Source organism: Diabrotica undecimpunctata, chromosome 2 (assembly GCF_040954645.1).
Source record: "Diabrotica undecimpunctata isolate CICGRU chromosome 2, icDiaUnde3, whole genome shotgun sequence".
Classification (NCBI taxonomy): Eukaryota; Metazoa; Arthropoda; class Insecta; order Coleoptera; family Chrysomelidae; genus Diabrotica; species Diabrotica undecimpunctata.
Window position 1 is genome coordinate 111,464,515 of NC_092804.1, and position 19,644 is coordinate 111,484,158.

Sequence of the window (19,644 nt, forward strand, 5' to 3'; positions counted from 1 at the left end):
AATAATGATCTTTTTGTAATGATGAATTTGAATTTGAATGATGAATGAATGACCAAACATTTAAATTAGAAAAAAATAAAGAGTTAAAGTATTTAGTCAGTTAAGTTTTAACAGAAGAATTTTGACTAAAACACTATTATGTTACATCGGTAATACAAGGTTCAAATCCATCGTTTACTGTGTCCTATAGTTCCAATTCGCAATTTTTCGGATTTATTATTCTTCTTCTTCATGTACTATATCCTTTCAGAACGTTGGTTTCCATCATAGCTATCTTAATTTTATTCACTGCCACCCTAACTAGCATGCTTGTGCGATTTATTATTGTGCGATCTAAAAAGATGGTTTATAACGAAAATGTGTAAAATATTTAGCTTTATTAACACAATAAAATCTTTATACTACACCACTAGGAAGTGGAGAGAGGTACGTGTGGTCTTCATACCAAAACCAGGTAGGATGGACTACACCCTACCAAAGGCTTTCCGACCAATTAGACTAACATCCTTTCTGTTGAAAACGATGGAAAGGCTATGCGAGAGGTACATAAGGGATGAAGTTCTGGTCCATAACCCACTTCACCCAAATCAACATGCATATACTTCGGGAAGATCTACCGATTCTGCACTGCATCATGTAGTGGTAAGAATTGAAAGATCGCTGGATAATAAAGAATCCACCCTAGGTATATTCATAGACATTGAGGGAGCGTTTGATAAAACCACATTCCCAATTATCACCCAACAGCTCAACGTCAGCAATGTTCCCCTGGCCATAAGCGAATGGATATTCAGTATGCTCTCTAATAGAGCAATAAGCATAAATGTAGAAGACGTTTCTGTTAGAGGCATGGTTACGAGGGACTGTCTACAGGGAGGGGTGCTATCACCACTACTCTGGAACATAGTTCTAGATACCCTGGTTGACCAACTCAGCAGCAACGGTTTCTACACAATAGCCTATGCAGACGATATTGCTGTCCTGCAAAGCGGTAGGTTTGAGAACACACTATGTGAGAGATCACAAGTTGCTCTCCGACTAATAGAAACATGGTGCAAGGAACACTCACTATCTATAAATCCAAAGAAAACAGAGATGGTCCTCTTTACCAGGAAAAGAAGAATCACGGGCTTAATACCCCCAAGGATTCTAAACTACAGTCTAAATTTTTCTGACGAGGTGAAGTACCTTGGTATTACCCTTGACAAGAAGTTAACATGGAACTCACACTTAGATGGTAGAGCTAAAAGAGCATATATTGCCTATGAGCAGTGTCGACGAACGGTCGGACGCACCTGGGGCCTCACGCCCAGGGTGATCGCCTGGGTCTACACCGCTGTCATTAGGCCAATGTTAACTTATGGAGCTATTGCTTGGGTACCAAAAGTGCTACAGGCAACAGCGATTAACAAACTAAACCATATTCAGCGGATGGCTTGCATCAATATAACAGGTGCCATGAAAACAACACCAACTGCTACAACGAAGTTGATCATTGGCATCACGCCTCTAGACATATATGTCAAAGAGGTGGCGCTGGTGACGATGATGTGACTGCGCTCAGCTGGTGCAAACCTTGATGTAGGAATGGGACAATTGAGAACTCGTTTGTGGCGAGATGAGTTGGGTGCGTTACCACTCCTACAGGCAGGCTGCGACTCAATTGAACCAAAGTTTGTCTTTAACAAACCCTACAAAATTGAAACAGGACAGTATATGGAGACAAATTTGGCAAATGCCTATTGCATATACACCGATGGCTCCAAAATGAAAGAAGGCTCAGGATGCGGGATATACTCCAGATCACTGAACCTAAGAATAAAGTGGGGTATGGGCAAAAATGCCAGCGTAGTTCAGACAGAACTGACTGGTATCTCCATAGCCGCAAAAGAGATTGTTTAAAGTATGTTAATAAGGTCTCAATTAAACTACTGTATTGGCTGAACATATATTAATAATATTCATACATTACAACATGATCATGTCGCCCATTGTCCCCGTTGGGAAGTGGTGTTGACTTGACATTGACATATTTGACATAGTTACCAGGTTTACTTTAAGCCTATCTTACATTAATATCAAACACCTTCCCCTTAAAGATTAAGGCGTACCCTAAGTTTAATTGTACGTCCGAATTTTGAAACATTACATTTCTTACTATCATTATTTTTTGAGCAGCTATAATGAGGACTTACAATATCAGTATTCCTATGTTCATTAAACAAATTTGTTAAATCATTATCCTGAATACATACATTATTTAAATCATTATTATCATTATCCTTATAACTATTTGGGTTTGTGTGTGGATACAACTCAGGTTCAAGATACATCTGATTTTGTATGTGATGGTCTTATGTGTCTTGTGTTTCTTCTAACTATCCTATTATTGCATTCCTTTCTTATCCAGTACGATCTGGGTTCTTTAGCTTTTTCTACAATAACAGCTTTATACCATACTTTATCAACACTATTCTTAACAACTACATTATCCCCCCTTTTATAAGTTGTTGGTGTACGTTTACTATGTTTATCATACTGAACTTTTGTTTTTTGTTGTTGGTCCGATAACAGTTTATAAATCTCATTCTGAATTTTAGGTTGTAATTGTTCACTATTTACTGTTATTTCTGTTCTCAAAGATCTACTATTTAATATTTGTGATGGAGATGCACTTAATGAAATAATAGCAGTATTATTATATTCTAAAACTAACTCACGATAATCAGAGTTTTCTGTAAAACTTTTTTTTAAAATTTGTTTACAAATTCCTACAGCCTTTTCAGCAAGGCCATTACTTTGGTGGTAATGAGGTGAACATGTCAGGACTGTAATTTGTTTATTATCGTAATATTTTTTACACTTAAATGATATAAATGGTAAATTATCTGCAATTAAAAATTGAGGATAGCCAAATCTGGAAAAAACATCTTGCATTGCATCTATTATGGCTTCAGATGTTTTATTATTTAATGATAGCATCTCTATCCAATGGGAAAAATAATCTATTAGAATTAAGTAAGATTTACCCCCAAATTCCAAAATATCAGCCGCAATTTTATTAAACCTCAATTTTGGTATTGAATGTGCTAACATTGGCTCTCTATAATTATTTGGCATGAATTTTTCACAAATTCTACATTTTTTTATAAACTGGACAATATCATCCCTAAGGTTTGGCCAAAAAAATAAAGATCTTGCTTTATTAATAGTTTTACTAGTTCCTATATGACCTTTATGTAACAGAGTAATCATTTCCTGTTTTAGAGATTTTGGTACAATTATTTTATTTGCAACAAAAACAATTCCTGCTTCAACATATATATCATTTTTAATACTGTAATATGGCTTTATATACTCTGGAATCTTGTTTTCTTTAGGCCAGCCTTTATAATAAAAATCAACAATTGTAGCCAAAACTTTATCTTTAGAGGTTTCTTCTCTGAACTGATATATTTTTTTATCTGTCATTGGTAAGTATAGTGAGACTGAATGAGCCATATCAAACATCCCTAAATCAAGGGTTTGTGCCTTTAAACTAGCTCTAGAAAGCATATCTGCAAATTGAATATGCTTTCCTGGAACATAATAAATATTTAATATGTACTTTAATAATTTTAGCCTTAAACGCTGCAACCTTACTGACCCAATTTTGCATATTGGTTTCTGCATAATTGAAATTATTGGTTTATGATCTGTTTGGACATCAAACATGATCTGTTTGGACATCTGTTTGGACATCACTGGTAAATAAAGTTATGAAATTTTTGTGTACCATAAAAAATGGCTAATAACTCTTTTTCTGTCTGGCTGTAATTTATTTCATGTTCATTCATAGACCTAGATGAACATGCAACTAATTTCAACATACCATCATAGTTTTGAAACATACAACACCCAATTCCATTTTTGGATGCATCACATTGCAAAACTATCTTTTTATTTGGATCAAATGGTACCAGAGCTGGAGAATTTGAAATTATTTTCTTTAACTTATCAAAACATTCCTGGTGTTTAGGCAACCATTGCCATTCTACATTGTTTTTTAAAAGTTCACATAAAATTTGCATGTGCTCAGCCATATTTTTAACATAACGTCTAATATAGTTAAAGGAACCTATTATTCTTTGTAACTCTAATTTACTTTTTGGAGTTTCTAATTTACATAAAGCATCTGTCCTCTCAGGATCTACTTTCATTCCTAAATGAGAAAAAATTTGTCCCATAAACTTTACTTCTTTTTTGCTAAATTGAATTTTCTCTTTATTAAATCTAGCACCCACCTCTTTGGCTCTATTTATCACCTCTTTGACCGCTTGATCATGTTCATCTTGAGACGCCCCTGCTATGATCATATCATCATGACAAACTACAATGTTTTTAATATCACCAAAATGCTTTTCAACTGCCTCTTGAAAAAGGTCTTGAGAATTTGATAACCCAAAAGGTAAAACTAAAAACCTGTAAGTTCCATAGTGTGTAGAGAAACAACATTTCCATGAAGAATTTTCATCAATTAAAAGTTGATGATAACTTTCAGATAAATCAAAAACAGAATATACATTTTTGTTTAATAATTTTGAACATATTTCCTCAATGGACTCCCCAACTCTAGGTTTGCGTACTATATGTTTATTCAGATCTGAGGGATCTAAACATATTCTTAATTTACCATTACTCTTTTCGACTATCACCATTCTATTAATACTTGCCCTGAGGTCTATGTTTTCTACCTTAACAATTGCTTTTCTTTGGACTAATCTATCTAGCTCAGTTTTAAGTGAATTTCTAATTTTTATTGGACACTTGGTAGGTGGATAGCAAACTGGTTCAAATTTATCATTTTTGTTGTAATTTCATATGTGCCAGAAAATTTGCCTGACCCTGTGAAAACTTCAAAATTTTCATTGATAAATTTATCTGTTAAATCAGACCTGCCTATCTTATTTATTTTTATAGAATCAATACGTTTTACCAAACTTAAATTTAAACATGTTTGTCCACATATCAGAACCTGACTTGCACCATCCACAATGACAAAATCTTCAAAAATATTCTTACCCTTACATTTTACATTTAAATTTACTACACCTATAGGATGAGACACATTTCCATCAAATGCCTTTAACACATATTCAGTAGGCCTGGTTTTAAATTGACAATTAAATTTTTTATAAACATTTAAAGGAATAACATTTACATCTGTCCCTGTGTCTAACTTAGCTTTCAATTTATAATTTTCAACCTCTATATACTCTTCCCAAGTGTCTATCAAATCAACATTACATACCTTTTTCCTGCTGTTAACATTTCTTACAAAAAATTCATTAGAAGAGGTTGACTCACAATCATCTTTTTCAGTACTTTTAATATTTTTGACCCTGCAGGCAACTGCATATTGGTTTTTTAGTCCACACTTGTTACACTTCTTGCCATAAGCTGGGCATTCCCTCGGACCATGCTTTTTTGCACACCTTCTGCATAAAAAACTTCTTCTTCAACTTCTTTCTCTTCATTCCAAGGTTTCTTCTTTATATCATATTTCTTTTTCTCTATCTTCTGTGTATGATTAATATTTCCTGTGTTATATTGAAACTGTAAATTTTGAGATCTACTTTGCTCACTTGTTCTGCAGAATTCTATAGCTTTATTTAAACTTAATTGTCTATTCGCAGGAGGGCTTCTCGTGTGGTCCGATCCCTAATTCCCATAACAATTTTGTCTCTTAATGCCTTGTCTTCACATGACTCATCGGGATCTAGGGCATTGTAATTGCAACTTCTAACCAAATGTCTGCACTCTGTCAAAAAATGTTCAAATGTCTCCCCATCTTCTTGTACTCGTTTTATAAAGTTGTACCTCTCAAAGCATTCGTTAACTCTTGGGTTCACATACTTATCTAACAGCTGCATTGTGAATTCATACTTATTTAGTTCTTCATCAGGGATAACAAAAGTAGCCATAATCCGTGCTGATTCATGGCCAATAATATTTCGCAGGATGGATAATTTCACCTGATCTACAGCGTCGTGTTGTCCTGTTGCTACTAAATAATCTTCGAATGAAATTTTCCAAAATTTCCATTCAGAAGCGGCACTCTGACCCTGGAGGTCGAAATCTTGGGGTAACTTAACATAACCTATTCCATTGACCATGCTTGCCATTTTCGGAACACTTAAATTTTTCTTTTTAATAAACTTAGCACTTAACTTTATCCTTGGACACGTAGATTCCATAAATTGACTGCGCCATGTTTAAAGTATGTTAATAAGGTCTCAATTAAACTACTGTATTGGCTGAACATATATTAATAATATTCATACATTACAACATGATCATGTCGCCCATTGTCCCCGTTGGGAAGTGGTGTTGACTTGACATTGACATATTTGACATAGTTACCAGGTTTACGTTAAGCTTATCTTACATTAATGTCAAACAGAGATAACCCAAAAAGGTATAGCAGGTAAAACTATAATGATCTGCACAGATAGCAGACAAGCGCTACTAACCTTGAACAGACCACGTGTCACATCAGGTTTAGTAATGGAGTGTCACAAGTCACTAACTCAAGCTTCGGATGGTAATACTATCATCCTGAGGTGGGTTAAAGGACACAATAGGAATAAAGGCAACCGCATTGCTGACCAATTAGCTAGGAAGGCGGCAGGCCTAAGACTCTTAGGACCTGGGGATCTTTTTGGTTGGTCAACTACAACAATCGCGGAAATTGTCAAATGTCACTCCCATACGCAAACCGTAAAAAGATGGGAAGAGTCAACATCTAAGAAGTACTTGGGAATGACCAGGAAAAATCTACGTTTGGCAGTTGGTTTTTTAACTGGTCATTGTCAACTAAGCAAACACCTCCATACACTGGGGCTAGTAGACACACCTCTATGTAGGAAGTGTGAACGAGAAGACGAAACTGTAGAGCATGTCCTATGTGAATGCTCAGAGTTATCTTTAATACGAGAGTACGCGTTCGGCGAGTCCTGGCCCACACCTGCCCACATAAGAGAGATGTCTCCTGGTGACTTGTCCACCTTCCTAGAAATGGCAGGATGGACAATGAGCTAAGGGTGACAGCTCCCTGGGAGGATGCACAATGGGTCAATTGGGGCCTAAGTGCTGTGAAACTTAACTCGCCTTCCCTACTCTACAGATACAGATACTACACTCTTCAGAAAATACCGTCTTTTACCGAATTTAACACAGGGAGTCTAGAGTTTCGTAATAGGAATTTATTGTGAATAAAACTAATCGGAAACTAACACAAGACAAAGGTTATGAGTTATTTTAAAGGTAAAGAATATTTATAAAAGCCAGCGTGTTAATCTATTTAATGTTTAAATTATGGCATCAAGTGACTCCAGTGTATATTAATGAAAAGCATTTGAAATGTGGTATTATCAATGTGTGGTTCAAATTTTCCGGAAATGTAATGCAGTCAATTAGATAATTACTATGAGATTCTTAGTACGAGAAATTCAAAATGACTAGAAGTTATCATTTCAGTTTTTTTGTTCTTCTTTTGTAAGCAGCATTTTAATTTTTTTAACTTCGAGATTTTTATTGGTAGCTACGGTCTAAACGATCCAAACTGATTCACTAAAAACTAATTAAAGAAGCAGTATGCAGATTTGCATATAAAATTGCTTTTAACCACCTTAGTTTACAATATTTGAGAATCCTCTTAATAAAAGGGGAAAGATTATCAAATTAATACAATTAGAGTTAGATCTCCCTACAATTGTCTTTGTTAATTCTATAAATATAAAACAATAATTATTAATAAAAAATAGTTGTACCTTCGAAATATATCATGATACTGTGTCATACATTTCTTAGGTTCATTAGGCACCACCAATGAATCCACTATAGGTCCAAAACGTGTTTTATAGTCTGGAGTAATCGCCCCAGCAGCCATAATTTCTTCCAGTCTTTTTCTCCTTAGACATTCAGCAAAGTCATCGTGTATTTGACAGTTGACCGCTTTTGAAACTTGATAGGCCACTTCGTTAGGACTGCTTGCTAAGGCCCAATCTGACAAAGCGGTACCGCTCATTAAGATAGCTCTATGGAACAATCCTGTAAATAGGTAAATTAAATACTATTAGGAAATAATGCACATTTACAATGCCGAATTTTGACACACATAGGAATAAATAAATAATATAGAAATAAATAAATTTGATTACACATTTTCCGGCACAAAATAGTTTCATCAGCTCGACAACCGCATAGATAACTTCAATGCTAAAAATATGTGGAGATCTAATCAAACGTTTGTACGAAGCGAAATGTTTGTTAAATACTGCCTCTAAGACATATTTTAATATATTTATCATCAACTACCTCTCTAAAATCACCTCTCTTCCTCTCATGACACAAATACGATGATCTGCCTGTACTACAGTAACCACTTTCCTATTCTAATTTCTAAAAGCTCCAACAAGTCTTTCATTCGTTCTTATTGAAACCTAAGAATTGCTAAATGGTAGATGATTTGACAGAAACTGAAAATACTCTTTCTAACTCTAACTGACAACAATCCAATAAAAAAATAATTTCAAATTATCAATTCGGCCTTCGATGTATTCAGTGCACTCGGAATATCTTCACTCTTCTTCAAAATCACATTTCAATAGCAGTCAATAACTAGCAAGAAATTGTTGCGTATATATTTTTGATAGTAAAAATTCCTTTGACACAATTCTTAGAAAAGCCATAATTTAGTCTCAGCAAACAGTAAACTCTCCATATCTTATCTTCAGATTTAAGAAGTGCGGGATTCTTTTAGTCCTTTTTGACTAGTGACTTATAAATACATTGATGTTAATAGTTTGTAGGTTTTTGGTATTTATGTTCTCCCTCCTTAGATTTTGTATGAATCTCCAAGCCCCTTAAAACTTGCTTTCACCTAGAAATGATTCCACTTTCTCGCATTTTCGTTCACATGTTTGATTTTTATGTCTTATAGTCTCTTTTTTTTTTTAATTATTTGTTGATTGCGATATTGGTTTTAATCGTCTACTTGTTGGGAGGTAATCCATTTCTGATACGATCATTGCTTTATCTGTTTCTATTGCTCGATTTCATTACTTCATAATATGCTCTTGTTCCTCGGTAGGTTCGCTCTTCTTCTCATAAGTTTTTATATGTAGCTCCCTTTAGTGATTCTAATATGCGGGCATAAAGTATATTTATGTCATAGTTTGTATATGCACAACCAAGACTCTGGTCTGGTCTGTTCTGATATAGTTTTCGTGTACTGTCATCGTAAAGGCTGTTTATTTAAATTTATTTTCCTCCCATTTGTTTGGTAGTTTTCGGTTGAGATTTGATTTTTATGTTTATAGGAAATTTGAGCTCGAGATTTCAGGAAGTAATGATCCGATCCACATTTTATACCATTATATACTCCAAGAGCGGATCCAGGACCGATTTTCGGGGTGGCGGGGCATAAAATTTTTTAAAATTGGGTTTAAAATGGTAAGTTTTAAGACACTTTTCACAAACTTTTTAATACCATAAAGATTTAAAACTTATCATTATTAAAGTAGTTTTATTTGTATAGCAACGAAAAATCTATCTAATATCCTGCCTACCAACTAAAACCAACCTCTCTTACTTGTGCGCAGTTGACTGTCGCACGTACCGTACTCCGCAAGTGGGGTGGCCGCTGTAAGGATGACGACATTTTTAGAACACTCCCTTCTCTTTTCTAGATCTTATCTATTGTTCTGAAGCTATTTTTTGTGTCATTTTAAAGTTATTACTGTTTTAATGGGAATAAGCCACAATTTAAGGTTAAAATAAATTTGTTGACGTTTGACATTAATCTAACTGGTAAATACAATACATTTTGGAGACGGCTATCGCCATATTCTCGTTCTCCTCCGCCAATCCTCCCGGTCCAAGGCATGCTCCTCCTCCAAACCTCTCGATTCCATCGCTCTTCTAATTCCTTCATTCCCTGACCGCCTTTTTCTTCTTCCAGAGAGCTTCCATTTCTGAAGTTTTTAGGCAGCGTTCGTCAGGAATTCTCAATAGGTGTCCAAACCATTTTGAACCTCTTCTTTCTACTCTGCCAATGACCGTTTTTGTAGCATTCATGTTATTTCTTATAGATTCGTTAGTCTTCCTTTCCTGCCGTGATGTTCTAGCACTTCTTCTCAAATAATCCATTTCAACTGCCAACAATCTTCTCTTCAGGTCTGCATTAATTGTCCATACTTCAGAGCTATAAAAAAAGAACTGATTCAACCATGGTTTGCCTTATTCTTTTTTTGTTCTTTTTGGAAATGTTGCGATCCCACCATAAGGAGTTTAGACATCCTACAATTTTACGTCCCTGATTAATTCGGTGTTTAATTTCGGTTTCTCCCAAGCCGTTTTTATCAATGAGTGCACCTAAATATTTAAATTTTTTCACGTCCTCGTCTATCAACACTTCAAACCTTCCATCTGAATTGATAACTAAATATTCTGTTTTCTTCATGCACTTCATGGTAACCACCATTTTAAATATTCTCTGTATAGACGCTTTATCATAATTCTAGATCATAAGAATCTTGAGCTAGGACGACTTGGTCATCCGCAAAGTTCAGGGAGAACAGTACGTCATTTCCTATGGGGATTCCCATTCCCTGGCAGTGGTTTTTCCAATTTTGGAGGACTGCCTCAATATATAAATTAGACAGTAAGGGTGACATAATGCACCCTTGTTTTGGTCCTTTAGTTACTTTTAATGGCTCTGATAGTCTCTTTTTGATTTTTAGGTAAGTAGTGTTATCCCTGTATACTTCTGTGATTATTACTAAAAGGTATGGACTAATGTCGAGTTGTTGTAAAGCTTGCCATAATTTAAGTTTTGGAACTGTATTATACGCCTTTTCTAGGTCGATGAAGGCTAGATGTACTTCGGTACCAACCGCTATTCTTTTTTCTATTAATTGTTGGAGTATACACAAGTTATCAGAAATCACAAGTGTACACAAGATGTAATACATGTAAGAGTATACACAAGATCAAAAATCAAAAATTCAAACGTCAATAAACTTATTTTAACCTTCAATTGTGGCTTATTCCCATTAAAATAGTAATTAGATCTTATTTCTGTCATTGACCCAGTTGGTGTTTATCTTCTTCTTCTTTATTTTTAATGACTGCTCGGATGTAATTGTGAACACTATTCCATCCGTCCGTACTTTCCGTCATCTTCACGATCATCTCTCTAACTGTCACAGGGTTCATACCTATTTCTTTATACATTCTGTTTCTCCCCACTGTACATTTATTACACTTCAGCATTGTGTAACAACAGTATAGGCATTTATCTGTGTCTGTCTTTCTGAACCTATGAAGATACGCCCTAAGACAGACAATCTACCCAGTCCCTTAGGCTCGGGATCAGCATTTTGGTCCACTGGGCAACATTTTCCTGGTTGTTCCACTCTTCTTGCCATCTTTCTATTGATCTTTTCCGTTTTTCTTTTTTTATAGCTGTTGTCAAATGCTCTCTTCTCTCATAGAGATGTCTCTTTTTTACCGCTAACACATGCAAAGGAACACAACCCGTAATAGTCCACAAAGCCGTCGCAGATACAGTCCTGTAGGCGCATGCTACTCACAACAGACTCGTTGTGTCTACTTTTCTCATAAGCCTAATATTGGGTATCTATATCTAAATATAATGAAAAATATTATTAATTATTCTGTATTTATACAATAATTATTGTGTTCTACATATTTAAAGTGGTAATTTAATTATTCAATTAGCGTTTTGGACTTTTTGTATTGTGTGTGAAAGACAAGTTACATTTTCCTACTATTCTTTATATATTTTTTACTTTATATGCCCTGGGGGGGGGTTTAACTACCAAAACCCCCCTCCAATGAACTCAGTAACTGTGGCGCACCCAGGAGGGTGCGCCACAGTTACTGAGTTCATTGTTTCCACTGTTTCTGACGAAACGAAACAAAACGAAACGAAACATTGATAGAAGTTAAAAGTGAGTACTGATTTCTACACATTTCTTCGGATCCAAGGCTCCTCCTATCAGGCGTTGTTCTTCTCTTTCTTGATTTTCACTAATCATTTTGATGTTCTAATAAGCGTCAATGAATCTGACAAAGTCTTTACGAATATTGTTATTGTGTGTGCTTCTCAAATTTAGAGAAAGCTCTTGTGGAATACGTCGGTCCTTTTATCGAATATGACAGCGTAATAATTTGCACTTTGAACCTGATTCATTATTTGTTCAATTGTTTCTTTACCACAACATGTTATCAATTGATTTTAACTGATGCTACTAATGTATGTTGCTCGAGAAGATCCTGTGGATAGGTGTTGTTTAAGAGTATCATCTCTTGATACGATTTTGAGTTCCCTGAAATTCCCCTCAAAGCTAGGTCCAGTATTTTCTTCCAAAAGCAGAATAACACCATCACAGATGGAAAGATGGAAGGGGGACGGCAGACTCAGATGCTCAGTCTGTTGCTTTCTCCAACAGAGTGCGGTTGTATTACACACGCATAACTTAGGTTACCTCACACTTTGGCTCGTTCAGCAAAGCCTCTACTAACCTCTAATTTTTTTTTTAAATAGAAACCATTCATGCTTTTCATGTCAAATGGTGAACATATGTATATAAGTCTATTTCCATTATTATTTGTCCCTTTCAATTTTTTCCTACTGGGTTATTTTGTCTCCTTCCAGTTCTTCTGTTCAGATCACCCATTTTTATTATTTCTTAATGCTTCTTCTAGTTGTTGGTAGAATGTATCTTTTTCTTGTACTGATGTATCTTCATTGGGGGCGTATACGCCTAATATAGTAATTTTATGTCCGCATATGTTTAGATTCGCAGTTACTATCCTTTCATTAAATGCTTCCCAATTTGTTATTTTGTTTTTTAGTTTTTGTTCAATAAGTATAGATGCCCCTTTAGCCACTCCCTTGTTTTTTGGTAAGCCGCTAAAAATGTGGACAAATTTTCCAGTTAGTCTGATGCCCTTGCCTATTATGTTTCTGTAATGTCACATACCGATATTTTTTTGTCGTGATAGTCCTTTAGCAACGTCTTCCGTTATATCTCGCCAACCGTGTACGTTCTATATTGCAACATTCATTGTCAGGAGGACAGGGTAGTTTTTCTAAGGTGTTCTTCCCATACACCAATTGTCTTTCAGGGCTTGAGAGATTATTCTTTCGCTAGACAAATAACGCTCACAGAGTGTTACTAAATGGGCCAGCTGAAGTCTTGTCTTGTTTAGAGGTTGATATATCCCTAGGTCTATCCCACAACTAATAATTAACACAGGTAGAGTATATCTACAAAATAGATAAAGTTAAAAATGTGCCTGTTTGCAAAATAACTGTGCCATATGTTCTGTATACAATTTACTTATAACTTTTTTCATCTCTTTGATAATAAAGATGTCGAAATTAGCATCCATTAGGATAAGTTATCTATTACTATTATACCTATGCAGCATTATATTTGAGTTAATGTAATAATACATTTATTACATACCTAAATTATTTTATATAGTTATACTTACTTTCGTTTTCGATCAATATCATAGGACTGATCATTAAAAGACTCGCACAGACAGCCCCAGTTCCATGACCAATCAAAGTAACAGAATTGCTGTCACCGCCGAAGGCTGCAATATTATCTCTAATCCAAACCAATGCAGCAACTTGATCCACCAGTCCGAAATTACTTCTAGATGTGTCTTCTACGCCAGCTTTCAAAAATCCTAAAAATTAAACAAGAAATAAAATCTGATATTGATTTAATACAACATTTTTGTAAAATCTAGTTGGATGAGTTGGAAAACAAATAGAATGTGATGACTACAGGGGAACCCATCTCCAAGACATTGGCAAATATCCCGAATAAAAGTTTAAATATTAGGCAGGTTTTAGGCCAGGCAGCTTGACCATTAATTAGGTCTTTACACTTTATGCGAAATTTTAAAAAAATTCAAGAACCTATCGCTAACTTATCTCGCCTATTTATACAATCTTCACCATGTCACAGTATCCTTAAACTCAGTTGGTATAATAATAAGAATAAATTACGAATAAAAAAAAATAATATGCATTTACAATGTCAATGTCTAAGATATTATCTGCAGTAAAACTTCAGAGCAAAACGTCGACTCCAATTGAACCACACATGATCTTAAGATGTGATGACGTGCTGAAACACTCTTGAAAAAGTTAATTAAGGAGTCAATTTAAAAACCACAAGAACTATAGTTAATTGATTAGTTCAGAATTTATCATGAGCTGACAACGTGGATATAGTAACAAGAGTCAGAGCAAAAACTGCAGAAACGGTATTAACAGCGTCAGCATAAAAAATAAGATTACTTATAAATTAAAGTACAAAAGCAGAGCGTAACAAGTGTTAATATGACCTATGAAAATACTAAGGTAACAAACCTTAGTCTCAAAAAAGTAGATCAATACTGTATCTGAACATGGGACTCTAACCCAATCTGATAAATCCTCTTTATCTTTATATGAAAGAAATATACAACGCACAATCTTTGAAGCAGTTTGTGAAAACGGAACATGAAGGTGTAAGTACAATTTAAGAAATTTTCCTTTTTCTTAGAAGTTTCTCCAAATCGGAGAAGTCAAGCACAGAATAAAATAATATGGTTAAAGATGCTAAAGAAGATCAAAGACTTCCAAAAACTAGAACAACCATGATGTCGTTATTCATATATTAATTGATAGAATCTTCCATACTTTATGTACTCTGACTGTTGCGATATGCAACACATTCTAGATTTTATTTTATATTCAAGAAATTGTGCTTTCAAAATGTTAACTGTAATTTTTCTACTAAAATTTTTACAGTTTTATTACCTTGATATAACAGTTCCACTTTTGCCTGTCCTTAGCAATAACTCGACTCGGAAAAATTAAGATAGTAATCGAGTTTTTTGTTACTAAGGTGGTTTAAGGTTGGTAAAGGATCTTGGAGGCGTTATGGGTTACTGAAACAAAACTTCGAGGAATGTCCATTGTTTCTGACGAAAATGTCGGATGTTCTGGAAACAGAACTCAGCTTCTGCCAACAAATCCTACTCTCACATCCACTAGGGCTTTTGCCGCGTAGCCACTGGGTGCATGGAGTACAATGATTGTGCGTTGTAGAATTGTACAATTCTGGTCCTTCAGGTTGGGGTTTGAGCGATGGGCCGGTAACCCGTTACTGTAAATAGTACAAAACCGCGAAACCTTCAAAAAAGCCTAGGATAGATCGGTCTTATCGACGACGACTTAAACAAAGAAATATGGACTACGTACTCGGTACCTGGAATGTCCTGACATTGAATAAATCAGAAGCACAGGCATCACTACTTAACGAGCTTAGAAAATATAAAATAGAACTAGCAGCAATAACAAGAAACTAAATGGCTACGGCACGGAATAAAAAAAAACAAAAACGCATACAATACTATATAGCGGAAAAAAGAGTCTGGAATAGTATTTATAGTTGACAATAAGAAGAAACATGCCATATTAGATTTTAAAGCAGTGAATGAGAGAATATGTAAACTAACGATAAAAATAAAATTCTTTAACCTCTCAATTATTAATACACATTTCCCAACAGAAGAACATAGCATAAAAATCTTCTTCTTAAAGTTCCATCTCCTATCGGAGGTTGGATATCATAACGGCTATGGTCACTTTGTTGGCTGCTGCTCTGAAAAGTTGTAGTGAACTACAGTTAAACCATTCTCTAAGGTTCTTCAGCCAAGAGATGCGTCTTCTTCCTATGCTTCTTCTTCCTTGGATCCTTCCTTGCATAATAATTCTCAGCAGCTCATATTTTTCTCCTCTGGTTATGTGACCCAAATATTCTAGTTTTCTTCTTTTTATGCTGTTCATAATTTCTAACTCCTTATTTAGACGTCATAGTGCCTCAGCATTGGTAATCCTTTGAACCCACTGGATTTTTAATATTCTTCTGTAACACCACATTTCGAACGCTTCTATTTTTCTTATGTGTTATTTCTTCAATGTCCAAGCTTCCATTCCGTATAGTAAGATAGAAAATATGTAACATCTTAGAGCACTCAATCTAAGATGCAACTGAAGGTCTCTGTTGGTAAGCATTGTCTTCATTTTCACAAATGCTTGCCTTGCAGTTTCAATTCGGACTTTGATTTATCTGCTTTGGTCATTTTTGTCATCAACCCAGGTTCCCAGATATTTATATGTCTCTACTTTTTCTATTTGGGTTTGCTCTATCATTAATCTTTCATTTCCATGTTACGTTTTTGAGACAATCATAAATTTAGTTTTTCTCTTATTTATTTTTAGTCCGTATCTAATGCAATAATCGTTAATTCTATTTACCAATTCTTGTAGCGATTCCAGGGCGTCTGTCATTATAACGGTGTCATCAGCGAATCTTATGTTATTTACTACTCTTCCGTTTACAGAGATTCCATCACCCAGATGCGCTATCGCTTCCTGGAATATGGCTTCACTGTACACGTTAAACAGTAATGGTGACAGAACACAGCCCTGTCTTACTCCTCTCTTTATATTTATATTTTCGGACTTTTGTTCTTCTATCTTTATATTGGCCTTTTGATTCCGATACAGATTGATAATGATGCGTAAGTCTCGTCTGTCTATATCTTTGTTTCTCAGTACTTCTATTAGTTTTTCACGTCGGACCATGTCGAATGCCTTCTCAAAGTCGATGAAACAGGAATAAATATCTAGGTTCATATCTAAGCATCTTTGAGAAAGGACATTAAAAGCAAACAATGCCTCTCTCGTTCCCAGTCCCTTGCTGAACCGAAACTGAGTATCATCCATATCATCTTCTAGTTTTCTATATAATCTTCCATAAATCACCTTTAGAAATATTTTGTCCTATAGTCTGAACAATCTTTGGCATATACTGTTTTTGGTATTGCTACAAAGGTGGACACCAACCATTCCTGTTGGATTTTTCCAGTTTTATATACTTCATTAAATAGGTCCAGAAGTACAGGTAGAGTTTCATTGTCTAGACATTTCAGTAGTTCCGCAGGTATTTCGTCTGGACCTACAGTTTTTCCGTTTTTTGCGTTTCGTATTGCTTGTTCGATTTCATCTATTATGATCTCTGGCCCCGTTTCGCTGTCGATTTCTTCCGGTTCTTGTCGATTATCCTCAAACAGATCTGTTATGTATGTCTTCCATTTTTTAAATTTCTCTTTAATTTCTATAATGATTTTTCCATTTGCGTCTTTCAGAAGGGCATCTTTCTTTTTTCTCAGTGTATTTGTCATTTCCTTTATTTTCTTATGCATGTTAAAGCTATCATACTGTTTAGCATATGCCTCTATTTCACTGCATTGATTAGCAAGCCAGGTGGATTTGGCCTCTTTTATTTTCCTTCCTATCAATCTCTGTAGTTCCTTGTATTTTGCTTTACTCCTGCCTTTATGTTTCCTTCTTTCCTCCATTAGATCTAAGATTTCTGAAGTCATCCATCTTTGTTTTTTTCTTATTTTTGTCTGCAGTAGCTTTTCTCCTGCCTTTATTAAAGTTTCCTGTACCATGTTCCATTTGTCATTAACATCTGTTGTTTTTATCACGTCTTGTTTGATTTATTTTATGATATCACACATCCGTCCACTTTTCCTTTTCCAACCTTGGCGTTGAAATCTCCCATCACCAACAATATATCATCTTTTTTTGTGGATCTTATGATTTCGTTCAATTGCATGTAGAACCTCTCTATCTCGGTCTCATCTTTGTCGGCAGTTGGTGCATATATTTGTACAATGTTTATCTTTTTAGAGAATGTCTGCAATTGAATCATTATCAATCTCTCTGAGTAGGGAGTAAAACCAACTACTGATTTATTTATCGTTAGCATGAAAATAAAAGAATATTTTTACGAACAGCTAGAGGAAGTATACGATAGCTTACCGAGAAATGACATTAAGATCATAATAGGAGATATGAATGCTCAAATAGGCAAAAAAGAACTTTTCTTAGAAAAGATTGCCAAAAAGAGCCCTAGATAGTAAAATGAAGGGCGTAAGACCAAAATAAAGACCACGGAGAAGGTGAGAGAATGAAGTAATAGCAGACGCGCCAACTTTGCTAGATGTGAGCCTGAAGAAGATCGGCACGGGACCGGCAAGGTTGGAAACATAGTTTGGACGAGGCCAAGGCTCGATTTGGGCTGTAGCGCCATTGGAGAGAGAGTTTTTACTATATCATATGTGTGTTATTTTCAAAATATTCGTTTAAAACTATAAAAGCCTTCTTTGCCTGATAGAAACATAGTTATTTTTTATAATTTTACTATTTGTCTTTCCTACATTGAATTGCAGGTCAAGTCACGATCAGTTTTCTCTTAATGCTCAAGTAAGATACAATATAGATCAGACTGCATCATTTTAAATCTAATATAAATAATAGAGATAACCCAACAATTTAAAAAAAATTAAAGTTTAAGTTATACAGAATGAAGAAAAATATATAAAAAGGCTAATATCTCTCATTATAGGGATTGAAATAAGGGGTGACGTTGAGCATTTTTAAAAATATTAATGGTTTTTTGTTTTTCTTTTTGCTGCATGTGAAAGGAAATCATGATGTCAGTAAATTTTCTTTCAGTTGTAGCAAATTCAATATATATTGAAGAAATATTTATTAGAATATTATCCACCCCTACATTGGGGGTTGAAATAAGGGATGAGTAGCTAAAAACCCAAAAATTCGGTGACATATTTTGTAAAGAGTTTTTATGGGTAGTGAAAACAATTTTGTCAACCACAAAATATTCTGGCACTTGAAACTGAAAAGATAATTGTTTCTGAGTTACAGAGCTTTAAGGTGTCAGTTTTTAGTCCATTTTTCAAAAAGCGTGCCATCCCACACATTCAATATACGGCATCTGAATCCCATTAAATACGAATATGTGATCTAAATGATATATTTTAACTTTTTCTTGTCAAAAAATAAAGTGAGATATGCTAAGTAAGATAGCCATGTGGAATATGCCGGTAGCATATCTATATGGATGTCCCGCTGAGCCACGAGAAAAGTTTCATTTTTCACGTGAGAGAAGTGCTACAGAGATATCCGAATGATTCACCGAGATATCGCACTTTTATACATAGAAGTCTAGACAATGTTGTAAGAAGTTACATATGCGCAGAAGCTTTCAAAATAATCTAAATCTCCACAGAAGTCACAGGAGGGACCGATGGATACGCAGAACTTTTCAATGGTTTGCGCCAAAGCGTATCAATATAGTGTGTACTTGCACGTAAAGTACACACATGTTATTCAGATACCATATTAGTGTTTAATGAGATTCAGATGCTGTATATTGAATGTGTGGGACGGCACATTTCGAAATTGCCGATTTTGAAAAATGGACTAAAAACTGATACTTTGAAGCTCTGAGGCAATGATAACTTTTGGTCAACCAAGCTCACTATCTTTCTGCAAAGTTTCAGCAACTTTAGCTGAAAGGGTGATAAAGGAAATTTTATCAGTGGAAACCCTTTCACTGCTGGGGTAAATTTAAAGGTAAGTGACTAAAAATAACTAAAAATAAAGATTCTGAAAAAGTTTGTAAATGATGT

At 34.9% G+C, this 19,644-nt stretch overlaps 1 protein-coding gene across 5 annotated transcripts in view; it reads right to left on the bottom strand.

Annotated features, from left to right (window-relative positions):
* LOC140434783 (neuroligin-4, Y-linked-like) overlaps window positions 1-19,644 on the bottom strand; it is a 140,386-nt gene that overhangs the window by 33,868 nt on the left and 86,874 nt on the right. For all 5 annotated transcript variants that reach the window (XM_072523293.1, XM_072523292.1, XM_072523289.1 and 2 more), the window contains exons 4-5: window positions 13,570-13,770; window positions 7,812-8,091 (exon numbers count right to left, since the gene is read on the bottom strand). In XM_072523293.1, the coding sequence (XP_072379394.1) occupies window positions 7,812-8,091; window positions 13,570-13,770 (481 nt within the window). The remainder of the gene's footprint in view (window positions 1-7,811; window positions 8,092-13,569; window positions 13,771-19,644) is intronic.